The sequence below is a fragment of the Cynoglossus semilaevis genome, chromosome 13 (genome assembly GCF_000523025.1).
Source record: "Cynoglossus semilaevis isolate Cse_v1.0 chromosome 13, Cse_v1.0, whole genome shotgun sequence".
Lineage (NCBI taxonomy): Eukaryota > Metazoa > Chordata > Actinopteri > Pleuronectiformes > Cynoglossidae > Cynoglossus > Cynoglossus semilaevis.
In genome coordinates, this window is record NC_024319.1 from 5838375 (window position 1) to 5863179 (window position 24805).

The 24805-nt window shown below is 38.9% G+C and overlaps 3 protein-coding genes across 3 annotated transcripts; all 3 read left to right on the top strand.

Annotated features, from left to right (window-relative positions):
• Window positions 1–9781: 9781 nt before the first annotated feature.
• On the top strand, window positions 9782–18415 carry gapdhs (glyceraldehyde-3-phosphate dehydrogenase, spermatogenic). Its single transcript, XM_008323223.3, has 11 exons — window positions 9782–9892; window positions 15358–15417; window positions 15730–15826; window positions 15985–16091; window positions 16396–16486; window positions 16604–16722; window positions 16867–16948; window positions 17054–17205; window positions 17306–17468; window positions 17719–17816; window positions 17927–18415. Exons 2-11 carry the CDS (start codon window positions 15389–15391, stop codon window positions 17994–17996), a joined length of 1008 nt encoding a protein of 335 aa, XP_008321445.1. The 5' UTR covers window positions 9782–9892; window positions 15358–15388; the 3' UTR covers window positions 17997–18415.
• Window positions 18416–19511: 1096 nt separating this feature from the next.
• LOC112487926 (macrophage mannose receptor 1-like) lies at window positions 19512–21547 on the top strand. The gene is made up of 2 exons (XM_025061510.1): window positions 19512–21165; window positions 21301–21547. The coding sequence occupies exons 1-2, from the start codon at window positions 20737–20739 to the stop codon at window positions 21505–21507; spliced, it is 636 nt and encodes a 211-aa protein (XP_024917278.1). The 5' UTR covers window positions 19512–20736; the 3' UTR covers window positions 21508–21547.
• A 471-nt stretch (window positions 21548–22018) lies between these two features.
• tmem147 (transmembrane protein 147) lies at window positions 22019–24640 on the top strand. The gene is made up of 8 exons (XM_008323224.2): window positions 22019–22173; window positions 22569–22670; window positions 23038–23107; window positions 23200–23265; window positions 23389–23525; window positions 23606–23690; window positions 23950–24071; window positions 24400–24640. Exons 2-8 carry the CDS (start codon window positions 22594–22596, stop codon window positions 24518–24520), a joined length of 678 nt encoding a protein of 225 aa, XP_008321446.1. The 5' UTR covers window positions 22019–22173; window positions 22569–22593; the 3' UTR covers window positions 24521–24640.
• Window positions 24641–24805: the final 165 nt, after the last annotated feature.

The window sequence follows — 24805 nt, forward strand, 5'->3', positions numbered from 1 at the left end:
TTACCCTGATGTCTGCAAATGACAAAATGGAATCGACTGGGTGTAAATATATATATACATATATATTAAAATGACAAAATGGAATCGACTGTGTGTAAATATATATGTACATATATATTTATATATACAATTAATGAAAGAATAATCTTGTTCATTTTGACATCCCTTGTTAACACAAACACAACTACAGTCTCTCCTGTAGTTCTGGCTGACAGTAAACCCAAACGGTCTCAACATTTCTGGACAAACTAGGTTTTTGGAACTAATTCCCATTTTAAGCCTTGTTACTGTTGGTTTCTCAGTGACAAACGGCTACAGAAGTGGTCAAGGTCTGAATCCGGTCCGACACACACCACCGCATCAACTTCAGTCAAACCAGAACGGATCGAGCAGGGGCGTGTGTGGGCTGGAGGTGATGGAAAGGCAGGTGGGGGTCCACATGGATACAAGAGGAAGTGGACTCAAGACCCATGACCAAAATGGCACGGTACTGTATTCACCCATAAAATCAGTTTCTCTGCTGAACATGCTGTAGATCAGCCGCAGCAGCAGGAAGGAAGAATCCTCACTGTGTCAGTGCAGTTAATGTTCAGCAGCGCACAGGGAGAACGCAGGGAGGAAGCAGAGACGTGAACTCCTCCGTGATTTAATACTCAGAAAGAAAGAAGCCTCAAATTTATATTCCCTTCACATCGGTTGTAAGAAATGATTCCGCTTTAGTTCTGCCTGGTGCACGTATGGCATTTTGCGAAATATTCTTGATGAATCTTGAAGTTTGGTTTACAAGTACAAGTACAGGTTTGCCAGTAGCCTGGCTTCGTTCTCCTACTAGAAGTGTCAACTTATTGAAGCTTGACATGCAAAGGGCCAAGTACGGAGGCAAAAATCACACACTCCGCTCCATATAGACTGCAGTGCGTGTCAAAGAGTGCAGAGCAGCCAAAGGCAAACACATGACATCAGAATACGGAGACATATACACAGACATACAGTACTGAGAGATGAAGTGTGAGACAAGCAGCCAAGGAAAGACAGTCCAAATAAATAGACCGAATTAAGTGAAAGAGGGGAGAAGGGCGGAGGGGCGGAGGGGGGCGTGAAAAAGACTCTGAGAATTTTGAGAAAAATAGAAGTCGGAGGGTATTTATTGAGTATGTTTCACTGGTGGCCCGTGTCTGCACATTCGTTTTTTTTTAATGCACTTAGCAGCCCTATATTCTGTAAGTGGACGATGCGAAAGTGACGAAGGAGTAGGAAAGAAGAGGAGTGAAACGAGGAGGGAAGGTCACACACAGACCCAGGTGTTGATGTGAGGGGAGAACAGGGAGGAGAGGATGAGTAAAGTTAGGGTTTAATATTTTAAAACAGACCGTGTTTATACTGAAAGACAAGAGGGGCAAGTATACAGAGAGGAACAGCAGAGATGAGGTGAGGAGACAGACACAGGAGACGGAGAGAGGACAGAAAGGACAGGAGATGACAGCAGCAGCTGCTGAAACCATAGACCATATGTAAGGAATGGACCGGGTCCTAAAAGTTTCAAATGTGGTGCCAAAAGATGAAGTTTTCCTCAACCAACCACAAGGGTGCGAACTGCAGATTGGTCAATGAAAAAATGGGGCGATATCTGAAATGATTAGAGATGGAAATAAATATCTTTCTATGGAATTTTTAAGTTTTTTTTATCTAATCTAATCTGAAATAATCTAATCTTATTTTCTAAACTTTCTGTTCTTATGTGTTCTAGTTTTTCAGACACATTCTTGCTTCCTCTGGCCCTAAATGTGTGGAAATATTTTTCTACATTGTTCCAAAGCTTTGTCTTCACTCACTCTACTGTTATTCTGGGCCACAGACAGAGACAAACAGCCATCCACCACACCAATCATATTCACACATATGATCAATCACCACTAGGAATTGAAACAACAACCTTCTTGATGTAAGGCAGGGGCACTGACCACTCTTCCATCATGCTGGACAGCGATATCATTTATATTTAAAATTTTGTCTCAGAAACGGATATATTATACTGCCCTTTGTTTTCGTCTGGAACAGAAACATCTTTCTTCTCTTTGAATTAGTTACAAAAGAGGCTGAAATATTTCTTTGAAAACTCCCTGGGCAGAAACTGGTTTTTACCCAGTGTTTTCTTCAGGATTCATCCTTGGAGCAAACTGAACTTTGGTGGTTGGCTTTATGGAAAAAAAAAATCCAGGAATACTGAATATTTTACAATATTCCCAAGTCTACTGACTTTGGTTACTGTTCCATATGCAACGTGTCGTTGCACGCTATTTTTTTTTTTTTCAGAATGTAGGAAAATACACAAGGATGAAGACTCCAAGGCGCAGGATGAAGTCATTATGACGAAGCTTTATAGCAAAAATGATTCACAGAAGCGTAAACGAAGACAGACCGAGAGCACGTGAGGCGATACGAGCACGAGTGCATGTAGGTTGTTGTGTTTTCTTCAAGGAAGTTCTGCATCTTGACTTCCACGACACATACTGTAAAATGCCAACCTCAACCATAATACTCACAGCTACTAAGGCCATGGTATTTCTGTGTAGGTCTACAGTAAACGGTAATGAGAATAATTCCTGGTATTGAGAATATTTTTCGAAAAAATGCTGCGGTGAAGAATAGATTGTGCCTGTCAAATTTTTCTGACATGAATACAATTCCCATTTCTGGCTTCTGTCTCTTCATCTGTTAGTGATGTTAGTTTTGGACATGGCGCTAATATGACAAGAAGCACAGCTGAATGGATTCCACTCTCTGTAATTTGGATTTGTGAGCTACTCGTCAGTTTCTATCTTAAACTAGCTGTTACACAGAACCAGAGTCATTATCTATTCTGGTAAGAGTTTGCTCATCGCTCTCTCTCTCTCTATTTTCTCTCTCTCTCTCTCCCTCTCAGTGCCTCTCTTTACCTCACACTCTGCTCCTCCAAGAACGTTCCCTCATCTCTCCAGAGACCCACCTGATGTTTCTGACAGAAGGTGAGCAATGGAGAAGAGACACGTTGTACTCTCAGGAAGAATGTCCTATTAAAGCTGCCATACCACATCTTAAACACACTCTCACACACACACACTCAAACTCATCAGATTTCACTCTTTCTGAACCATTGCTCGTCTCTCGACTCGGTTCATACCTTGAAACATCACCTTGATTTTCACCCAAACCACTATGTGAATGAACTTTTGCTCCCGTGCTGCACACAAACCACAGTCGGTGGTTGAATGTACCTGCAGATGCAAAACAGTGCCTGGAAAACCAGTCAGATGTTGTGCATGCACTAAAATAAACACCACATTTACCACATGTCCAAAAAGTGTGTTTGGTTTTATTATTAGCATTACTCCTGACAAGGAGAGAAAATGTATTACATTTTTTAAGGAAATATTTTTGCATGTCTTTCATCATTTTTTTTAAAAACCTGCCTTGTGAGATGCCTGCATTTTTTGCCTGTCCTTAGCTATTTTGCTTTATTTTGGCTAACATTTATTTTTCGTTACGACACAATTCAAGCAATTTTGTAATATTTCTAACCCTAGGTTATTTCATTTAATAAATTAAAATAAGTTTGGGCGATTTCTGACTACCAGGTGTTTTTTTTTTCAGACTAACTCTGGGCTTTGTTCTGGATACAAATATTACATTTATATAGATATTTATATACATATTTTTTCCACATCCTAAATAATCGTTTATTCTTTAGCTGTTCTGAGTGGTTAAAGAAAGGTTAAACTCAAATGAAACTAGATTAAACAGTTTATCAGAGTTTACGCTGACCCTCACACAGATACATTTTCTTTTCAGCCAACTTGGCGTCTCCTTTAATTCCAGAGAACATCGGTTAAGTTCATTGGTCGTTTTTTTCTGCTGATTTAAATTCAGACCGCTGCCTCTAGAATTACATACACAAAAAAATATATTATTGCATTATCCAAAGAGGTAATATTATGTGTTTGCTGTTTTTACCATTCAAGCAGTATTCTTTTGTTAAAGGGTTTGAATGAATGACAGAATTTCTGACCAGTCAAGAACGATCATGAAGTGTCTTTGACAGAGAGAGTGGAATGTGATTTCTTGGACTAAGAGTCTGCGTCTAAATCACCGCTGCTGTATCTTTGGCCGCTTCGTTTCCTGTGTAAATCACATATTATCTGCCTGTTACATTTAAATGAAAGATCCCCTCCTTCATTGTTCTAATCACAACATCCATCCGAGCGACAGCTCACTGGACTCTGACAACAATAGTATTTCACAATATCAGTATCTGCTTTCACAGGAAAACGAAGCCAGAACTCAAACAATCAGAGTCCTGCTCACTGTTAGGGCTGATTGTAGACTTTTTCTTTTTTTTTTTCCTTTTTTATCAGACTCTTAAAAATTGCTCCACCGAGCCGGTGGTGTTTTGAGGAATCTGCCAGTTCCAGTTGGAGGATTTCAGATCAGATTAACAGACATTCCACTGCCTCCAAAGGAAACAAATCTTTGTTGTGATGAGGTGACACTTCCAGTCTCTCTGTGGCAGGCCAAACTTAAAAAAAAAAAAGATGGCAGAGCGAGAGAAACAGAAGAGGAAGTAGAAGACAATTATTGTGTCTCTAAGAAGGAAAAAAAATCTGGGTGGTTTCTATTGAAAATATAATGTAAATGTTTATGTTTCAACTGAGCTACTCTTGTGTTGTTGCTGTGAATGTTTCACATAAACAGAGCCAAAGCAAATAGAAAGCAAATGAAATGTTAATTTAAAACAACAACAGCCTGTAAAGCCCTTGGCATTGTCTCTGACAACACACTGTAAAAATAGAAAAGTTTAATTTTTCTGCGTGCCTCGGTACGAAGTTGAATCCCTAATGAGAGATTTTATTTCATAGTTTTTAATAAGTAATTCAATTTGTAATAAGGTATGAAAACAGACTTTCCAGAGGAATTTGGACTTCAGAGCCGGCTACGTTTGCAGGACTTTGCCACAAATGTGGCATTAAAAGTGTAAATAATATTTCTTTTATTTTTTACACTGAGCTAGGCCTTTCATGTGCTGCTCCACCTGGCCAAGGTTCATAAAGTTTGGTATATTTTTAGAAGGTTTAACCACTCGTTCCTTCTATTGGCTGGTGTACACAGGTCGAAAGCTCTGTCCTTAAGGCTGGGTGGGATTTTTTTTTTTTTTTAAGCAATTGACATCATTTCCTCAGCAGTTTTAGTAGAACATACTTTTTTAATTCTGAACACATTGCATATAAATAATAAAATATTTTTTTCTTACCCAACATACCGTTCCTGTTTCCATCACCTTTATTAATATAGATTTCTTTTTTTCTTTTTTTTCTTTTTTTTGCTTTCTGATTTTTGGTTATTTCTTCCAGGGCCCATAATGGTTGTTCCTAATTTTTTGTAATATTTTTTGGCTGAGCAGACATAAGGTTGTGCCTTAGTCCTTTTTTATTTTAATTTTTTTTTTCGACCTTACAGTCAAAATGAATCTACTAGCAGATAAAAAGACTTGGTTACGGCACTAAAACAGGACAAATTATATGCTCTACATGGCAAACGTTTGTTACAGAAGCCTTGTTGGACAGTTGATTCTCTGGTTTATTATTAACCTCCTAAAAAATACATTAAATAAAAGTAAAATTTCTGGGGGACGTGGGGGGGTTAATGGCCCCCATCAGAATAATTCCAAGAGCATTTAAAGGTGTTTCAAGGTCATTTTGTTCCACAGCCTCACTCGTTTTAAAAAATTTTTCCAAACTTTTTTCCAACAAATCTGTTAACAAAAACTTATCCCAAACTTTTTTCCAACAAATCTGTTAATTGTAAGATTCGCAAGTCAGTGTCCTCACGATTTGGCTGCAGTTGAGCATTTTGGGCTAAGTGAAGATTGTGAAACTTTCGAGAAACCCAACAGAAACGCAGTTGGTATAAGTCCTGTCATGGGTTTAAATCTGACGAGGATGGCTTCGCTGTATTTCATCCCAGTTGTTGCTTTTATTTTCCACTGTATACTTTCTTAAAAGTCAGATATGCCATAAAAAATAATTGTTATAATGAATGTTTTAACTTTGGCTGAGAACCTGGCGCTGCAGGCCCTGGGTCCAGACTTGTGGTTTAGTGATGCTAAGCAGCCCTTGGCATGGGTGTTTCCCTGAGATTAGTGCCCCCTTTAAACACTTATAATTCACAGCCTACGAAAATATTATCAGAGAGGGCCAGCTCTTTGCCTGAGGGGGTCAGGAGGCTGTTGTAATGGCACCATGGGCTCGGCGTGTTGAACTGTCGAAGCACATGGCATTAGGCTTGTCCTAAATCAATTGCTGTGGGTCTAGAAAGTGAAGAAATGTGACACAGGATGGACTCATATGTGTGTGCGGAGTAATGCAAATGTGTAAATTAGGGCATAATTCCCTGGCTATTAAAAGACTGACATAACTGGAACATGTGGAAATTATTTAAAATGTCTGAATTATTTTGACAAATGATTTGTTTTTTCAGTGTTCCGTACGAAGGAAAGCTTGATTTCTCATATGTTCACATCTGCACAGACGCACACTTGCACACCCACACACCTTTTCTCAAACCCAAATTTCCTGTTAAGTTGCTGCAGTAGGTGTATATGAAAGATTTGTCATTTGGCTAGTGGCTCGTTTCAGCCAACAGTTTACATAAGGAGGTTTAACTATATCAATAAATACTTTGTTCCGCTTCACAGGTGCTTTCTGTTTTCATGGTATAATTATGACGTGTAGCTGACAGCAATAGTGAAAATGTGTTTTTAAAAATGTCTAAATATTATGTTCACACAGTGGAGCGTGGGAGGGGTTTTTAACTTATGCAGGACTTTCATTTAAATACAACCTGCCAGATAGAGAGTGAGAGAGATTTTCTGTCTCAGGTACAGGACATTTGACAGAAATATATGTTATTTAACTCCATTAACATAGCAAATACAAATTTTCTCAAACTGTAATATTTAACACATGTTATATTAAGAGAACATGTACACTATCAGTTGTAACATAATGACATAATAAAAGTTATTATTCGGCCATATTTTTGTTTGGCTTGTTTGTGTAGATTTTACTTTTTAAAGATGTTTTTAAAAAAGTAAATCGAATGGCTAATCATTATTAAACAGAAATACGCACTTCGTGGTTCGCCTGCACCAGCGGTACTCTATTCAACTGCGCCATCTGCTGCACTAAAGAAGACAGTACATGTCCGTTGTCATTACAGTTTTAGCAGCTATGGTGAGCATCTCAATGACAACAACGTTGATCTTGTATTCATCATCATACTATCATCTCTTGAATTCAAAGAATGACTAACATTGTATATTTTTATTCCACTGTCATGCAGGTCACAGGTTATAGCAGGTGCTGCACTGACGAGTCATATCTGTCAATAACGTTAATAGTTCTTTTCATACTGCAACTCTCTCTAAAGAGATTACAAACATTAGAGTTTCCCAGGGCCAAGGAAAACGCTTCACTTCAGCATTTTACATTATTTTCTAAAAATATTTTGTATTTTGCTTTTTGTTGTCTAAATGTGATTTCGTGGTACTGTCTAATTGGTTAACCCGTAATACAACATATCTAATTTGTATATATTTAAAATATATTTGTGACCTTTAATTTCCTGTCTTTTGAGTGTATGTATGTATGTAATATAATATTATATCCACCAGAGGGCACCATAGTTTAACTTCAAGAGATCAGGTTTTCATTATTTATTTATTATTAGGTTTACGTACTGTATTTATTTTTATTCCTCTTAGCACCAACCAGAGAGACACAGATAATACAGCATCACTGTTTCTGATACTGTATATCAATTGCAATGACAAAAGTTTAGAATCATCTACACAGTGGGTGACAGTTTGGTCCTCAGGGCCTAATGACTTTACTCTCAGTTCCACTGTGGTTTGATCTAGGTGACAAAATGACTGGGTTAAGGTTCGTGGTTTTGCTCATGGCACTGGTGCTGCAGTCACTGCAACACAGGGATTTTCCTCTTTGCACAGCAGCACACAGCCTGTGTCACGTACACCACTTACACACACTGTGACATTTGGAGGGGAGAAGAGAGGAGGGGAGCGTGGAGGACAGTAGAGGACAGGCAAACAGAGGAAAGAAGAGGAAAGAAGAGGAGAGGGGGCAAAGGCACAGTGGACGGGGAACCAGATGGACGAGGCTGGTTAGCTCAATAGCCTCTTACATAATGTGGATGCATCCATCCATCACACAGTACATTTAAAGGAGACTCAGTCATTAACACATCACTGAATAAGAGGCCTGACAATTGTACATTTGCATGCAAGGAGCACGCAGTGGAACAGACCACCTTCAGGGACAGCACCTACTAGAACAACAACTGTGTTTACTATTGCCATAGACATTAGCTGTTATCCGTCATACTGTGCCTGTAGTGTGTGAAACACCCGGTCTGTGTGTATGGAGGGAAGTATTCATGCTTCATCACTCATTTCGCATCACTTCCTCCCTGGCATCCGGCCAGTATTCCGGGCTGCATTCTCTGTGTCCTTTGCTAGGGGTGTGTGACTCAGTTCATTTTGTATCCTCACTAAGGTGTGAAGGCTCGGCTAAAATGTAGTCCAAACATTTTCCACTTTACTTTATGGCTGTGAACAGTATAAGCCTCACTAAATAATGTATATTTCAATTAAACACAGTAATATTCATAAAATTATACATCAAACACTCAAAAGTAATTTCATTTAAACTTTAATTTTAACAGTGCTAATGACACCACGTAGCCAGAAATGTATTTAATCATCAAACTGTCATTCACACTGTGTTCATTTGAGTTATTTAAGTTTTGCTCTCTATACAGGATTGAGACTTTTGCCAAAAAAAAAAAAAGCTGTTTGAGTTATTTAAGTTTTGCTCTTTATACTAGATTGAGACTTTTGCTATAAAAAAAAAGACTGACATTTCAGGAGTCTCATTTCATAGACTTCTGCACAACATGTAGCAAGGAAGTTACTTTCAAAACCAGATAAGAACTTTGCCAAAGGTTTCAAACTTTATATTCAGAATGGATCACATGGGAGGAAAGAGAAACATTGGCCACGAACATCATAGCCAGCTCTTGGCATGGGCCACAAAGGTGTTTGTGCTCTATCTTGAAAAGATTGTTTCTCATTATTTGACCTGGCCCTGAACTTGGTCTGCATCATGCACTGTGGCCACACTGCAAACTTTGTATTTATTTTTTTCTATGATATCGGGCTGTTTTGTAATGTTTATACATGCCACCATTTTATTATTCAGATTGTTGGGGCAGTCGAGAATGTCTAGATATTTGCACAAAATTTGAACATCATCTCTGGTATCATCCCACATTATTTTTAATTTGTTATTGTTATTTATGTCATTGAATATTATTTAAAATTGTTTATGGGTGGGTTTGCTGTATTATCAATTTAACTACTGAGATATGTCATTCAGATGTCTGTCATTAATTGATTGAGTTGTTGGTGCTGGATAAGGTACTCCACTCATAATGCTGCCCAGAGAACCAAACCGGTTAGAGCTGGCTCTTGTGAAAATTAAAACAACACTCAATAACATTCAAAGAAAGCCATAAAACACTCGGTTCTAAGCCACACGAGTCTGCTGTTTGTCTAATTGACAGGCCATGAGGAGAATAACCAGACCTCTGGTTTCATCCACCATCCCTCTGACTACGCTGTGGCAGCCTTTCACAGACCGTGATCAGCCCCACGTTCGGAATGGATCCCTGCTGCAAAGGATGGCATGACGTCACGTCGCTAGAGGCACGTGTTCAGTATAAAGCCGGAAGACGGCGCCGTGGACTGCGCACACAGACTTCAGAAAGCATCAGCCTTGTGGTAAGTAGCAGTGAGCGTTCATGCCTACAGTCAGTCTTTTTCTTTAAACTACAATGTACAAACCGATGACTTAGGTTTGTATTTTTTTTATTGATGCTCCTCTGTCTGTGTATATACCTACATAGTGAAGGTGAAGTGGTTTCATGTTACAGTCATTCAAATTTGCCGTGGAACATGTCACACTTCCATGAAGCTTCTGACGCTTAAAAGACAAACTGAGCAAAAGAAAGCATTTACTCTGACGTCTGTTTGGCAGTATAATTCCCCCGGAATAGTTATGAAGCCACACAGAGGACAATCGAGTGATTGTGACGCAGAAAGAAAACGCTGGGTTTAATAAAATAGTGCCTTCCGCAGGATACAGGCTTTCACGGTGAACGCCAGGAAGAGAGAATCCTAGGGATGGGAGGTGATGCGGCCGTGGCCTTGATAGAATTGCCTGTTGTGTAATAAACGTTCTCCCTCCGTCGGTTAGTTGCATCACACTATTTAAACTCCATCTAAACAGGAGCGATACGATGCTGTAGGATAAATATCTGCATCTCAGGCCATTGTTGGTTTTCATTCATTCTTTGAAAGTTAAGTAGAACGTTCTATCGAGCGGGTAACGTGACATTGGGAGTTCCTTTTTGCTGCATCTTTGCGGAAGTGCGCAAGACTCCATGTTATGTAACAATATACAGGCTCCTATATCATTGCGCAGTAAACTAAATTCGTGCACCCGCAGGTACGTGGTGAAACAAAAATATGTAATTATTTGTACTAAAAGCAGCCGGTGATGGAGGCGCTGCGGTGCCGCCCTGGGCGCTTGTGTAACATGGTGATAGGTGAGACTACGTGCCTCATCTCGTCCTCTTCATGAAGTCCGCGGTGGGTGCTTGCGCCGTTACATTTCAAAAGACTGAATGGATGATGCAACGAGGAATGGCGGACGTGATGTTTGTCACCGCCACGAAAAGCTAACACTGCCATCATGTACATGGGCAGAGGAGAGGCGCTGTAACGCATTTGAAGGACAAAACCGCGCTGTCGTCAAAAGGCAGTTTGTCTGTAGACTCAACAGACCTGTTGATGCGGTTTTTATAAGAGGCTCATGTTGGGGGAAAAAATAAATAATCACAGCTTAGCTTCACCTAACTTAAAGGGCTATCAGCAATAAGTTGTAACAAGCACTTAATTTAACTCTGAAATTAATTAAATCATGTATAAGTTGAATTATGATAAGACATAAAGATATTACTTTAAAAAAATATAAAAGCATAGAGAGTTGCTGGCATTTTCCAGAATAAAAGCATAATCCTAAGAGTTATGTCAGTGATGCAGCCATGTCTGTTCTCTTCTCTGCTGAAGGTCATCACTCTAGCAGAGGAAGGTCACAGTAGGCCACTGTAGTATGGCATCTCATTGTTATTACTTTAAGGCACAGACTTAATATTTTCACCAGAATATTTCTGTCTCTCTGCATTAATAAGTATATCATTATTTTAAAAGGAACAGATGGTTTCAGATTTAACAAAAAATATACAAAAGATGCAGCTGCAGAAGAGATGATGCTGTTTCTGAGGAAGCTACAAACGCTGATTTTGAAACAATATTTAAAAAATATGATGTATTATATAGATGTAATGGTAAAGTGCGGTTTTCTTCTTGTCGCTTTTTAGTCTCAGTATCATGGTTTGAGATTTGTTCTTTGATTGGATTTTGGAACTTTGCAACTTCATAGCATGAGTCAGCCAGTTCTCTGACTGCAGCATTATCAATAAAGTAAATGAAGGATGAATGTGTACGGTCACTGTAAAGTCAGTAGAATTACATTAAATTAATAAGCATCTAGTTTTTATTTGTGCATTCTTAAAGTTAGCTGTAATAACTTATAAAACATTTGAGGTGTTTTACTTTTATTTTAAAAAGTGTTAAATAATTGCAGTAAATTAACAAAGGTTTTGCAGTCATACAATCTGAAATTTGTTTGGCTTTGTCACTGTGTTACACAGTGATCAAGTGCAAACTAATTGTAAATGTCAGCAAACGTGCTGCCACTTAGCTGTGTAAGGTGAAAACCAATAGGTCATGAGATTAACAGGATCACATGTGGTAGGTAGCAAAGAGGATGTGTCATTTCAGACCAACAGAGATTACAGTCAGGTTAGTTTTCTCTGTCCAATTATGTTTGGTCTCTTAAATGTAGAAACATATTGAAACTGGTGCTTTTGTGTTTCCCACACAAATATATTACTAATGATTTTATCGTAGCAGATTAACTCTCATTGTCTGTTAAACATGAACACATTTTAGTTTTGCTGCCCCCTGAAGTTCACAACTATGTTTCTGCAAAGAGACTAATTTAGAGAGTTTGGTGTTTTTTTTGTTTTTTTTCATGCAGAGGCTACAGCAAATGTCCTTCAGAATCTTTCTTTGCAGCTGACTTACAGACCAGCAGCCATCTTGTCCAGGATGTGTGTAATAGAGTAGGAACTCCAGAGTGACTCAGCATTCTGTGTCACCATTTATGGAAAAAAGTGGATAAGGGATGGACACTAGAAGGGGCTTTGCCTTTAATTTGTAATTTAATTTTGGATTAGCAAAACCATATATTTTATTTTTATATGAAATAAAAGTTTAAATTAAATATGGCAGCTTTGCTTAAAGCTATAGGGTGTGATGTGTGTGTGTGTGTGTGTGTGTGTGGTTCAGCACTACCTCTGCAGAGTGGTCACATGACTTACACCTCTGCTGGTAGATAAACTACCCTTTAACTTATGTTTCTGGTTGTCACCTAGGGGCTGTTTAACATAACAAATTAACTAATTTACTTTTAAATCTAGGACGCGGGCTTACAGGTTAAAAAGAAATTAAGATTTAAAAACAATTATTATGATCACACTGTATCACCAAATAAATCCAGATCCACATAATCCCGAGTTAATCTTAAACCTATCACATTTTACAGCACCACACATAAAGATTGCAAAGATTTTGTCAAACTCTTTTGTTGTAAGAACTCTAATTCAGCTCAGGTGGAAGCAGCTTGCGGTCTAAGGTTGATGCACCAGTGATGAGATGATGTTAGACGTTTAACTGACACTTTCAGGCACCAAAGTGATTTAAATTAAAAGGAATGTTCTTATTTTAGTCTTCGTGTAGTTTCTCTTGTCCTACTACCAGTTGGATGGACAAAGAATGTGTCAGAGGATCACTAGGGTGACAAATGGACAGATGGTGAGAGTGGAATTCAAAATGATGAATGCATTCAATGACCTGTGTGGGTCTACTGCAGTGTGTTTTGTTTAAATCGTTTGTCTCTTCCATTTTATTAAGAAGTCATTGTAGTGTTTCAACAATTATCAAGATGTGGTTACAGCACATGGGCTTAGCTTATTCTCCAAAGTTTGTCCAGCCAAGAACAATATAAATATAAATAAGTCTGTAGCAGTCTAAATGAAAATGTAACAGCAGGTGTGATCTTCTTGATCATATGTCTGACTGGTTGCCTCTTTTCCTACATTTTAATGAGAGTCAGCAGATTGCCTTCTGCTGTTAACAACATGAAAACGTATCTGCACTGCTAAGTAAAATATCTCATCTGTGAACCGTCCTCATGCTAGAACAGAACTGAGCAACGGTCAGAAAAAGTAGTAAAAGAGTGACTGTATAGTTGCTAAGCTAGTAGTGCTTCAACAGTGGGTTTCAACATGTAAAAAAAAAAAAAAACTTGCACAAGGGTAAATAGTGGGTGTTGTCATAATCATAGACTTTGTAGGAAATGGACACAGTGCACCCTATCTGTTTATGTGTTAACTGTTATTGCATTTTAACACATTTCCTGCCTTAAACTGGTGATCAAATCACTTAAGTGTAAACTTGACGATAAATTACCTTTTTTTTTTTTTTTGTCTCCTTATCTATATTCAGACTTGGATAAAAAAGAGAACAGGCAACAACAAGGAAACTGCAGTGTTTTGACTGCCCAGTAGGTAACGGTGGGAACCAAGAACAAGAGAGAAATGTGAGAACACAGTAACACTGCTGAGTCTCTTGTTCTTGTTCTTCCCATTGGTGATCATTTACCATGGCAGCAGCTGTACATGTAATAGCTGCACTGCCCTGAATATAAAGTTGTACTAATACACAAGCACATTACTCCTAGGCTTAAAAATACATCCTAAAATACAAGGTCAAAAAGTAGTTCAGAAAACAGATGGAAAAATGATAACAGACTGTTCAATACATTGATTTTGACCAACAGCGACAGACTTTTTTTCAGCCAGACCAGACAGTTGACCGAAATCTATTTTAATATCAACCATGTGAGAATGCATTTGGCAGAACTGAAAAGATCATTGCCTCTAATCTGTTTAACTTTACTATTTGAAGTACTCCCATAATGCATTTCACCAGATTCGCAGCTTACGCTCCTGACAGAGATGCACGCATGTGCTGGAATGATTAGTGGATTAAAGCAGTCCTTAGTCACAACCAACAGGTTTCAAGGGCACTTCACATTACCCCTATTTACTTGTCTGTCACTAATAGACACACTGTGATGAAAGGCCCGCTGTTTCTGAGGTTTCTCATGCATATGTTTAGAAAGTCACTCACAACAATTGAGTTGTTGTTGTCTGACGACAACAGAAGGTGGAGTTCAGTAAAATACAGTGGAAGGGAAGTGATGGGGTTAGGAAATGGTTAAATAGGAGCAGGAAAAGTGGGAGGAGTGGAGGCATGGGGAGGAGAAAAAAAGTTGAATGCACTTTCTGACTTGGAGAAGGAAGCAGAGGAGATGGAGGCTGCATAGTTGAATCGAGTCCAGAGTTTTTTTCCATTGTCTACAGCAGACAAGTTTGTGTTTGTGGCCTTACCTAGCTGCTACTTCTTTATCCACCCTCCTTCCTATTTTTTAAACCTGCCCATACATGATGCAACAACTCCCGACCACTGCAGGACATGAACATTTTGTGCATTTATGCAACCTGTGTTTTTTGTTTGTTTTGTTTTTTTTCCATCATGACGACCTTAACTTTAACCACAGGGACTGACTCATAGAATATCACTTCTTCAATCTTCTTTTCTTGTACCAACATGTTAATTAACTTACATGAAGTAGTTCAGAATAGAACACTCACAGTGCACAAGATTTTTGAACAAATGATATTTAGTATTAAAAACAGATCATTCACTTACCACCATGGGCCATGCATATGGGGAAAGATCAGGAGCAGACCTGTAGGCAGACACTCATTTGCTGTCTTTGTAGATGCATTACTGCCATCTTCTGGTCAGTCTTCTCTTCATCTTCCTGGTTAAATCCACATACAAATATTTGTGCATTAATTAATAGATATAGGGGGGAAAAACTGCCACAAACAAATATTTAAAAAAAAAAATCAATTGACTAGAGTGCATTTTTCTGTTATTTCCATTTTCTGTATTTGTATTTCATCTAATGTTTTGTTTTTGTCTTCCAGTTAACTCTACACCCCCAAAGCAGCAGCAACCATGTCAGACCTCTGTGTTGGAATCAACGGGTGAGTTAAAACAACATGTTTTATAAACAGAAGAGCTTTGATTGAATAACTGTAGTGCCATAAATTAAGACACTTTTCTTGGTGGATATTTTGTTTTAATGATATTATTTTAAAGTAAAGCATACAGCATATTGTAGAACCATATAAAGTATTTGTTTAGTGAATATTCATTTGATAAGCCACAAACTGACAGCTGTGATGACGGCTGTGTAGCTGTGATAATAAAGGAGTTTCACAGTAAAATAATAAACAGTAGTTATTGCAGTCATCAATCCTCCTTTCTTTTCTTTTTTTTTTTTGCCGTCATTGCAGCTTTGGCCGTATTGGCCGTCTGGTCCTGAGGGCTTGCCTTCAGAAGGGCATCAAGGTTGTGGCCATCAATGACCCCTTCATTGACTTGAAATACATGGTAAGACTAAACATTTTCCTAATTCAAGCCAGCACTCCAGGTTTTCCATAACTTGGTTTTGTAGTCAGTATATTCTCAACAAAATGAAACACCAGCGTTAAAACCTTGTAACAAAAAATCTTGATAATCTTGTCACCTATTATTCACTCCTGGCCTAGGTCTACATGTTCAAGTATGACTCCACCCATGGCCGTTACTCCGGTGAGGTCTCCTATGATGGTTCAAAGCTCATTGTTGATGGCCAACCCATCTCTGTTTTCCAGTGGTAAGTGATGAGGTTTAATTTAACTTCTTCATTTCACAGAGAGGCTTCCATAAAAGTAGGAGTGTCATAAGAGTTCATTCTGAATTATTCAGCCATTACTTTTCCATTTCCAAAGCAATGCACGTTCAGTTATTATGCTTTTCTATTCTGAGTGCATTCTTGGCAGGGGAATAAAACAGAGTGCTGTCTGTCATCCTTACCCCTGCAGCTACCCAGCTAGTGTTTAGTCTTGCCCACCTCATACAATTTGAAATTCTAATTTGAAAAAGAAAAAAAAACGTGTGTCTCTGTTCTTTGACTCCAGTATCAAGCCAGCAGAAATCCCTTGGGGCAGCGCTGGAGCCAAGTATGTTGTTGAGTCAACTGGTGTCTTCCTCAGTGTGGAGAAGGCCTCAGTACGTACATTTGCTCATACACAGCCTTGATATTAAATGGACACTAGCTGTCGAATAGTTCAGTTTCTAAACTGTACTCTCTGTCTCTCTCTCTTTTCTGGTCCTGGCCAATCACAGTCTCATATTGAGGGTGGAGCCAAGCGAGTGGTCGTCTCTGCCCCTTCACCTGATGCACCCATGTTTGTCATGGGAGTCAATGAGGACAAATATGACCCCTCCACTATGCACATCGTCAGGTGAGACATATTAGACGAGTATAAATATGATGTTTACCTCACTTCATCAAAAAATAAACTGAAGGTTAAAATGTAAACAGACATTATTGATTGTGTACTTATCATATCTCTTTTTTTTTTTTTTTTTTTTTTGTTGTTTTTTAGTAACGCCTCCTGCACCACCAACTGCCTGGCTCCCCTGGCCAAAGTCATTAATGACAACTTTGGCATTGATGAGGGTCTCATGGTGAGTCATGTCATATGTTCATCCAATACAGAAGTTTTTAGTTAGTGAAGCAGCATAAATGTATGCTTAACGCTGACAAACAAATATCACTCTTCTCACTGGCAGACTACAGTCCACGCATACACAGCCACCCAGAAGACAGTGGATGGTCCCAGTGCCAAGGCCTGGCGTGATGGCCGTGGTGCCGCCCAGAACATCATTCCTGCCTCCACCGGCGCTGCCAAGGCCGTGGGAAAAGTTATTCCTGAGCTCAACGGGTAAACACAGTATAGCAGGATGTGGTATCAGGTCATTAGCTGTAGCATGGACATGAAATTAGATTTATAAATGTTCTGTTCTGTGACTTTAACCCTGCAGAAAGTTGACTGGAATGGCATTCAGGGTGCCAGTGGCTGATGTGTCAGTTGTCGACCTGACATGCCGTCTGGCTAAGCCTGCAACTTATGCCGAGATTAAGGAAGCCGTCAAGAAGGCTGCAGAAGGGCCTTTGAAGGGAGTGCTGGGCTATACTGAGGACCAGGTGAGAGAACGTCCCATGTACTCTATATAATTTTATTATAATAAATGTACTTAAAAGGGCTTTCAAATGATTACAATATTTTTAATCTGATTATCACAGGGTAGCTTTGGATCAAATGATTACAATATTTTAAATCTGATTATCACAGGGTAGCTTTGGATGAATCCTAATTAAACATGATTAATGCTGAGTTACAGAATTGAAGGGCCTCATTATTTCTGACCGGTGTGTTGTTGTTGTCTATTTGAAGGTTGTCTCTTCTGACTTTATCGGTGACACTCACTCCTCCATCTTTGATGCTGGTGCTGGCATCTCCCTCAACGATAGCTTTGTCAAGCTCATTTCCTGGTTAGTTCTTAATGGCTCTCCTGAACATTTCTTTTAGAAAGAAACTAGTTTGTCTTTTGACTGTGATCATTTTGTTGACTGTTTTTCTCTCACTCTGTCTCTGTTCAAAGGTATGACAACGAGTGTGGCTACAGCCACCGTGTTGCTGACCTGCTGCTCTACATGCACTCCAAGGAGTAGGCACTTCCCTTTAAAAGGGAGTCAGGAAAGGGACCACCCCAACCATCATTCCATGTCCTGTCTTCTCTTTTACACATAAGTCCCCCTGCCCATAGCTGAGTTATAGTCTCACAGCCTTTAGCTCTACTACAGCATATGTAGGAAGCAGCAACAGCGTGTTTCAGTGTTCTGTTGATTTCCTTTAATGATGAGAAATGTGGTCAGTGGCAGTATTTGTGTCTGTGTGCCCCCTCTCCACCAACCACCCTCACATTAGATGTGTTGTTATGAATTACTAATGGTATCTACTGTATCCATCTCCCTGTTGGTGTGTTTGAAAATTTATCACCAGTTTAAGGAGGAGGAAGCTGAGAGGGAGAGCTACTGTAACTTCACTTGAAAGGTTATAAGACAAAGAAATAAAACGTTTAAAACCTCAATATCTTCAGGTTCATTTCTGGAGTCTGTTGAATGTGTATAATTGTTGAATGTGCTCACACAGCGTGTGTAAAGTTGGTCAGCCCTAAGCAACACACACATACACTAAATTTTCATATGTCATCTACTATGGCAGCAGAAAGAGTTATTTGTTTTATGGGGAAAAAAGGTGATCTGTGACAAAGTATAGCAGACATTTGTACTACAATGCCATCTACTGGCTCAAAGGAAGTACTGCAACATAAAAATATAACACATTTGTATTGTTTATCATGACAGCAGGTTTAATAAAGCAAATTAGATGGTGCCCAAAAATAATAAAGAAAAAGAAAATTGTCTATTTTTTAAAAAAAACTCTAACTTCCTTTCAACCCTTTTTTAATTTGTCTTATTCCTCTTCTCTGAGCCTGAAATCTGACCCTTTCTCCAGTCCTGGATGTCTTCTTCACTCAATTAAAATCCAATCGATATCCAAAGCTACCCATTTACAGTCCGCTGTTTGGCACGACTATGAGCAGTCATTCAATCATCTGCCTTCAGTAACTACCTTTTATGTTCACTTTCACCTGCTCCCTACTCTTATTACAGAACACATTGTCTTCTGCAAACATCATAGACCACACAGAATAAAAACAATCTTCATCCTGTTCTGCTTTTCTACCAGAAGTTCAGTGATGCATATCATTTAATTTGGAAAAAAGAAAATCGAACTCAAATGACAATCCCTTTGGTCAAGCACACGGACAGCACACGCTGGGTCATCAACAGCAAATTCAAATCAGATGATTTTCCTAAAGTCTAACTCCTTCATCCGTGGACACTAGACAGTTTTGAATCTATAAGATTTAAATTAAACTTGCATATCCTTCCACTGTGGACAACACATGCCTGGATTTGTGTCTGCTTTGTCTATTTGGTTGTGTTTTGTTTACCTATCTGTAGAGTTGTGCAGCAGACCCATCAGTCTTCAGTATCTTCTTTTAATAGACTACTTTGAAAGAGTCTATTTAAAAGCAAGGTTATTAATGTATGGGAAAAAACATTGTGAGGCCTCAGCCTTTATGTATTTACCTTTAGACATTTAGAGTATTTAAAAAGTGTTTACATTTATGTATACTAATATAACTGAAAGACTTTTTAAATTTTCTTTTAAAAATATTTACAATAAGATCTCTATGAATGCACTGCTAAATCATAATGTAACAAAGTCTAAGGCAGCTGTCCCCAAGCACAGGACTTTGGACTGACACAAGAGATAAAGCGAATAGCATATTATTTCAATTTAATTAGTTATTGGTAAAAATGATTTATTTTCATAAATGACCAAATTCTCCAGGTTTCAAAATCCCCTTGATACGTGTCAAGTGTTTGGAAAGCTTCTTCAAACAGCAGAAAAGTGACAGAGGATGAGCTTTTGGCATTCAAAATTAACTGTATTTTGATGACCAATCTGTGGGGTCATACTATGGTCCATCTATGTTCCTGGATCCAACTTCCAAATGTCAGAGGACAATGACTCTAACCCTGCCCACAAGAAGTTTAGATCCTAAAAAAGGTGGGGTGGGAGTGGCCAGGCAAATTTATGCATATGTTATGTATAAAAAGTGAGTGACAGTTCCTTACTGAACACTGACCTCACACAGATTCTGCAAATAGAGCTTGGACTTGGTTATTAACGAGAAAAGGTCACATCCAGTCATGGGGAAAAAGACCATATCCAAGTTGGAATTCTCCTTCCTGATTATCGCTGCTCTTTGCTTTGAGGTTCTTCTCATTGAGAGAACTTTCCATGTCCCACCCGTAAAGAAGACATGGACAGAGGCGAGACTTTTCTGTCAGAAGTACCACACTGACCTCATAACCAGGAAAGTTATGCCTGACTCAAGTTTAGCTGAAAGCCTGGGGTCAGTTCATAATGATTCAGTGTGGATTGGTCTGCACCGAGACCCTATGAATGACTCGGTCTGGAAATGGATAAATGTAATGTAAGTATTCTGTTTGAAAACATTATTGTGCTGACATTGAGATGTGTGTGGATGAAGCAAAATAAAGTTGCTTTATTATCAGTTCTGTCTGTTTCAGAGCAGGAGAAGGTTTAGCAGGACCTGATGTTTCATCTAGCCTCATCTGGGGAGACAATGAACAGAGCAGTCACTGTGCTCTTGTAGGAGAGGATCAACTGTGGCACAGTGAGCTGTGCTCAAAAAAATATAAAGTCCACTGCTCAGACAAGAACCAAACTTTCAGTTCACCCAGTAAGAAGACGTGGCACGAGGGCTTAAGTTACTGTCTGTCAGAGAAAGTTAACATCTCTGTTGTATCCATGGCAAACTCAAACGATTTCAGAAGCCCTGGCTGGATTGGACTTCACCGTCAGGCAGAACGCAAATGGGTCTGGGTGGGAAATTCATCATCTTTGTACACAAACTGGGCAGCAGGTGAGCCCATCACCAAAGACTGTGGCTCATTAAAAAGTTCCAATGGACGTTTATACAGCTATGAATGCTCCACAGAGCTTAGTTTTGTCTGCTATGATGATAACGTGGTGGTGGTGAATGAGAACAAGACATGGGAGCAGGCTCTCAGGCACTGCGGGAACATCACACCTCAATGTTTTAACTCAAATTGCACGAGTGGCTATACAATTCTGACCCTGGGAGGTTTGCAGGACTATGACTATGTCAGAGACCTGCTCAACAAAGCTACAACGGATGAGGTAAGAGGATGTGTAAATATCTTTGTCTCCAGCCCAAAATAGTTACAATGTTTTTCTCTAAACCCTGTCTTAACCATTTTATTTTTTTAGTTTGTTCCTCACAGGCACATTCTTTACAATCTCTTAACTGTCAGGTATAATTTAAGTGTATGCTTGCCTCTTGTCTCCTAGGTCTGGATTGGCCTCAAGTTCCTGGGAGGACATTGGTTGTGGATGAATGGACAGAATCCAGACGACCAGGGAAAGCTGCCAAGTTGTCCACCCCAGACAGCCCACTGTGGGACCCTGTCCAAAAATGACACCAACAACTGGACCATTAGAGACTGCACTGAGAAAAGAAACTTTGTGTGCCACAGACATACATTTTATTTTAGGTGACTTGACAGTAAGATAGGATTGTCAAGTAGATGCTAAATCATTACGGTATGTTAATATCTTACTCAAAGTAAATTGAAATGTTTATCAGAGCAAAAACCAATAAAGGAATGATTGAATAGAAAAGTGTAGCATATGTGTAACTTCCTTTACACTGTTGTGTGTTTGTGTCCTTACCTTACAGCACAACATTACTTTTACAAAGTCGAAACTTCTTGCTTAGCGCTTAGTTTAAGGTCGAGTCAACCTTGTTTACCCACCCACGTCTGAATATGTAAACGTGTGGGTTAGCTTTACAAATAAAATTGCAAATACAATTTAACGTAAATCTGTCATCAAATGTCAGAAACGCCCGGAAACATGGAGTTAAGTGGGTCATATCAACACACAAGAGCCAAGTAATTAACCCGACTCTGTGGTTGAAAGACACACTGACAGCACCGACACACGTGAATAGCTCAGACGGGAAAAAAATGGAAAAACAAAATAAATCAAATTAATAATCTTTTTATCGTTAAAATTAAGTGGCGTTTTGTGGAACGTTTATTTGTCTTCGACCTGCTATTGTCGGGAGCATTTTGAGGTAGAACCAGATGCACTTCCGGTTGTCATTCAGCCAGATCACAGACGTTTAAACGTTTGACTCTTCGTCTCAGCTCTTACCTGATAGTAAGTACTGCCATTGTCTTCTTTAACTATCGACAATTAGATATCATTGTACATCTGAGAAAACACCCAGAGTTGCGTATGTGTATTCACAGTATAAAACCACCGTAAGAAGCTAACAGTTAGCTGTGGCGGCGTGTTCGCACCGGCCCTACTACTGGTTTTGAAGATAAAGTACATAATATTATATTTTTAATGACATTTCACGGTTTATTCTTGTAATAACCAAACAAACGATAATAAACACATTGACACTGATCTAATTACTTTGTGTTACCCTATCATTGCCTGGTTAAATACTTAATTTGTTAAATTGACGGTATTACATTATGTAGAATCCAACAATTTTGTCTTTATACGTAACTTTCTCTCTTTGTATTGTGTTATCTTTCTAAAAGGAGCTGATCACTAGGGCAAGACACCATGACACTTTTTCACTTTGGAAACTGCATTGCTCTGGCATATTTTCCTTACTTCATAACATACAAATGCAGTGGACTGTAAGTGTTCTGTTCTTTACTGTGAATGTGTAACCTGTTTACAGACACAGTTTGGTGTTGTGGTTTTAAGTTACTAGAAAATTCTTAATGTTTCACCAACGCATGCTCAAAGACTAGTAGTTAATAATCAACTTAGCATGACAGACTTTTAGGAGGGATTTGTATAATCCTCTTAGAACTGTGCCGCCTGGTCTAGATTTTAGCCTCAGTGTAACTAAAGTGTAAACAAGTGTTTACGTTTTGTTTTGTTTTTTTATATAACATTAAGACATTGAATATAAAGCTTCTGCCTTTCTTGGTGCAGTCTTGATATTAATTGTGTCTTGTTCTACTGTTTAACATGTGATGTGTGGGATTTGGTTTTCAGTTCAGAGTACAACGCCTTCTGGAGATGTGTCCAAGCAGGTGCAACCTACCTGTTTGTACAGCTCTGTAAGGTACGTGAGCTGTAATGAACTGACATTGAATAAAACAAATATAATATGCAGCAGTTGTGTGTTTGTAAGCAAATGTGGCTTTTCTATTTCAGATGCTGTTCTTGGCAACTTTTTTCCCTACATGGGAAGGAGGAGCAGGAGTTTATGATTTTGTAGGGGTAAGTGTAAAGCCCAACCACAGTAACACACATTGTTTTCTTTCTTTTTTTTTTTCATTTTTGGCTGTCTTTGTTGATATAGACTCCAAGCTGGTTTCAAATGGGGCTGTGCTTGTCTTTCAGGAGTTCATGAAGGCGACAGTAGACCTGGCAGATCTTTTGGGCCTTCATCTTGTCATGTCTCGTAATGCAGGTAAAGGAGAGTACAAGATCATGGTGGCTGCCATGGGATGGGCAACAGCAGAACTTGTCATGTCCAGGTATGTGGTAACTATTAGCAGCGTTGGCTTCATTTGAACACATTCATGACTTTACCTGACTTATGCATTGAACTTTCTAGGTGTCTTCCGCTGTGGGTGGGAGCCAGAGGGATTGAGTTTGACTGGAAATACGTCCAGATGAGCTTTGACTCAAACATCAGTTTGGTAGGATGCTTTGTTTACTGCTCTGTCATTTATCTTCTACATCACTTAATATATTTATAATCAAATGGGAAATTCCACAGGTTTCTTTGTTTCACTGAAACTTTTGTCTGTGCCAATAGTTATTTAAATATTCTTACTATTTGCTTTAACAAAACATGTTAATTTATATATATATAATTTTTTTTTTACTTATTGTTATTGTTTTATTCTGTATAACTTTATAAAAGTGTTTCGTTAAGGTGTTTTTCTGTCTCTGTAGGTCCATTACATTGCTATGGCTGCTGTCGTGTGGATGTTCACACGATATGATCTTCCTAAAAGCTTCAGACTGCCGGTCACTGTGCTGTTGGCCCTTTGTGTTTACAAGGCCTTTCTTATGGAGTAAGTAGCATTTCTATACCAACGTTTAGTAGTAGTATGGTTCAGTAAGTTTTATTCTTTCTTAAAGCTGCACTAATATGTTTAAACCACCGGGTGGCACTAGGTCACAGCTGGAGCATGAACAACAGAAACGTACCTGATATTTATTTATCTGCAGTTGAAATCGTTACATTAAAAAAATAGGTCAAAGAATGAGAATTTTTATTTAATTATAATTAAGTAGAAATATGAGACACTTGATGACATTGAAAGTGTTGTCTTTTGTTTTGAAACACTCATTCTATAAAAAAAATAAAAAGTACCTTACATTTTTTTCTTGCTTTTGCAGGTTGTTTGTCCACGTCTTCCTCTTGGGCAGTTGGACAGTTCTGCTGGTCAAAGCTGTGTTGACTGGCGCCATCTCTCTCTGCTCTCTCTTTCTTTTCGTCACTCTGGTCCACAGCAACTAACTAGAACACAACAGTCTTGGGGAAGCCTTGAAGCAGTCTTAAAGGTCCAGAGTTGACCTGGAGTGGTCATGGACCAGAACGTGACCTCTGACACTATATTAATCTTTGTTACATCATACAGTACCAGAAGCTGCTGTGAACTGTGAGGTGATATTCAATAGTTGGACTAATCTGATAGACAAAATACCCAAAAGGCTCAGCATAGTGCACTAACAAATCCTTCTAGTTTGTTGTGCCCAGATTGTATGATGCCTACAGCTTTTGTACACAGCTCTGCGTCCTGTC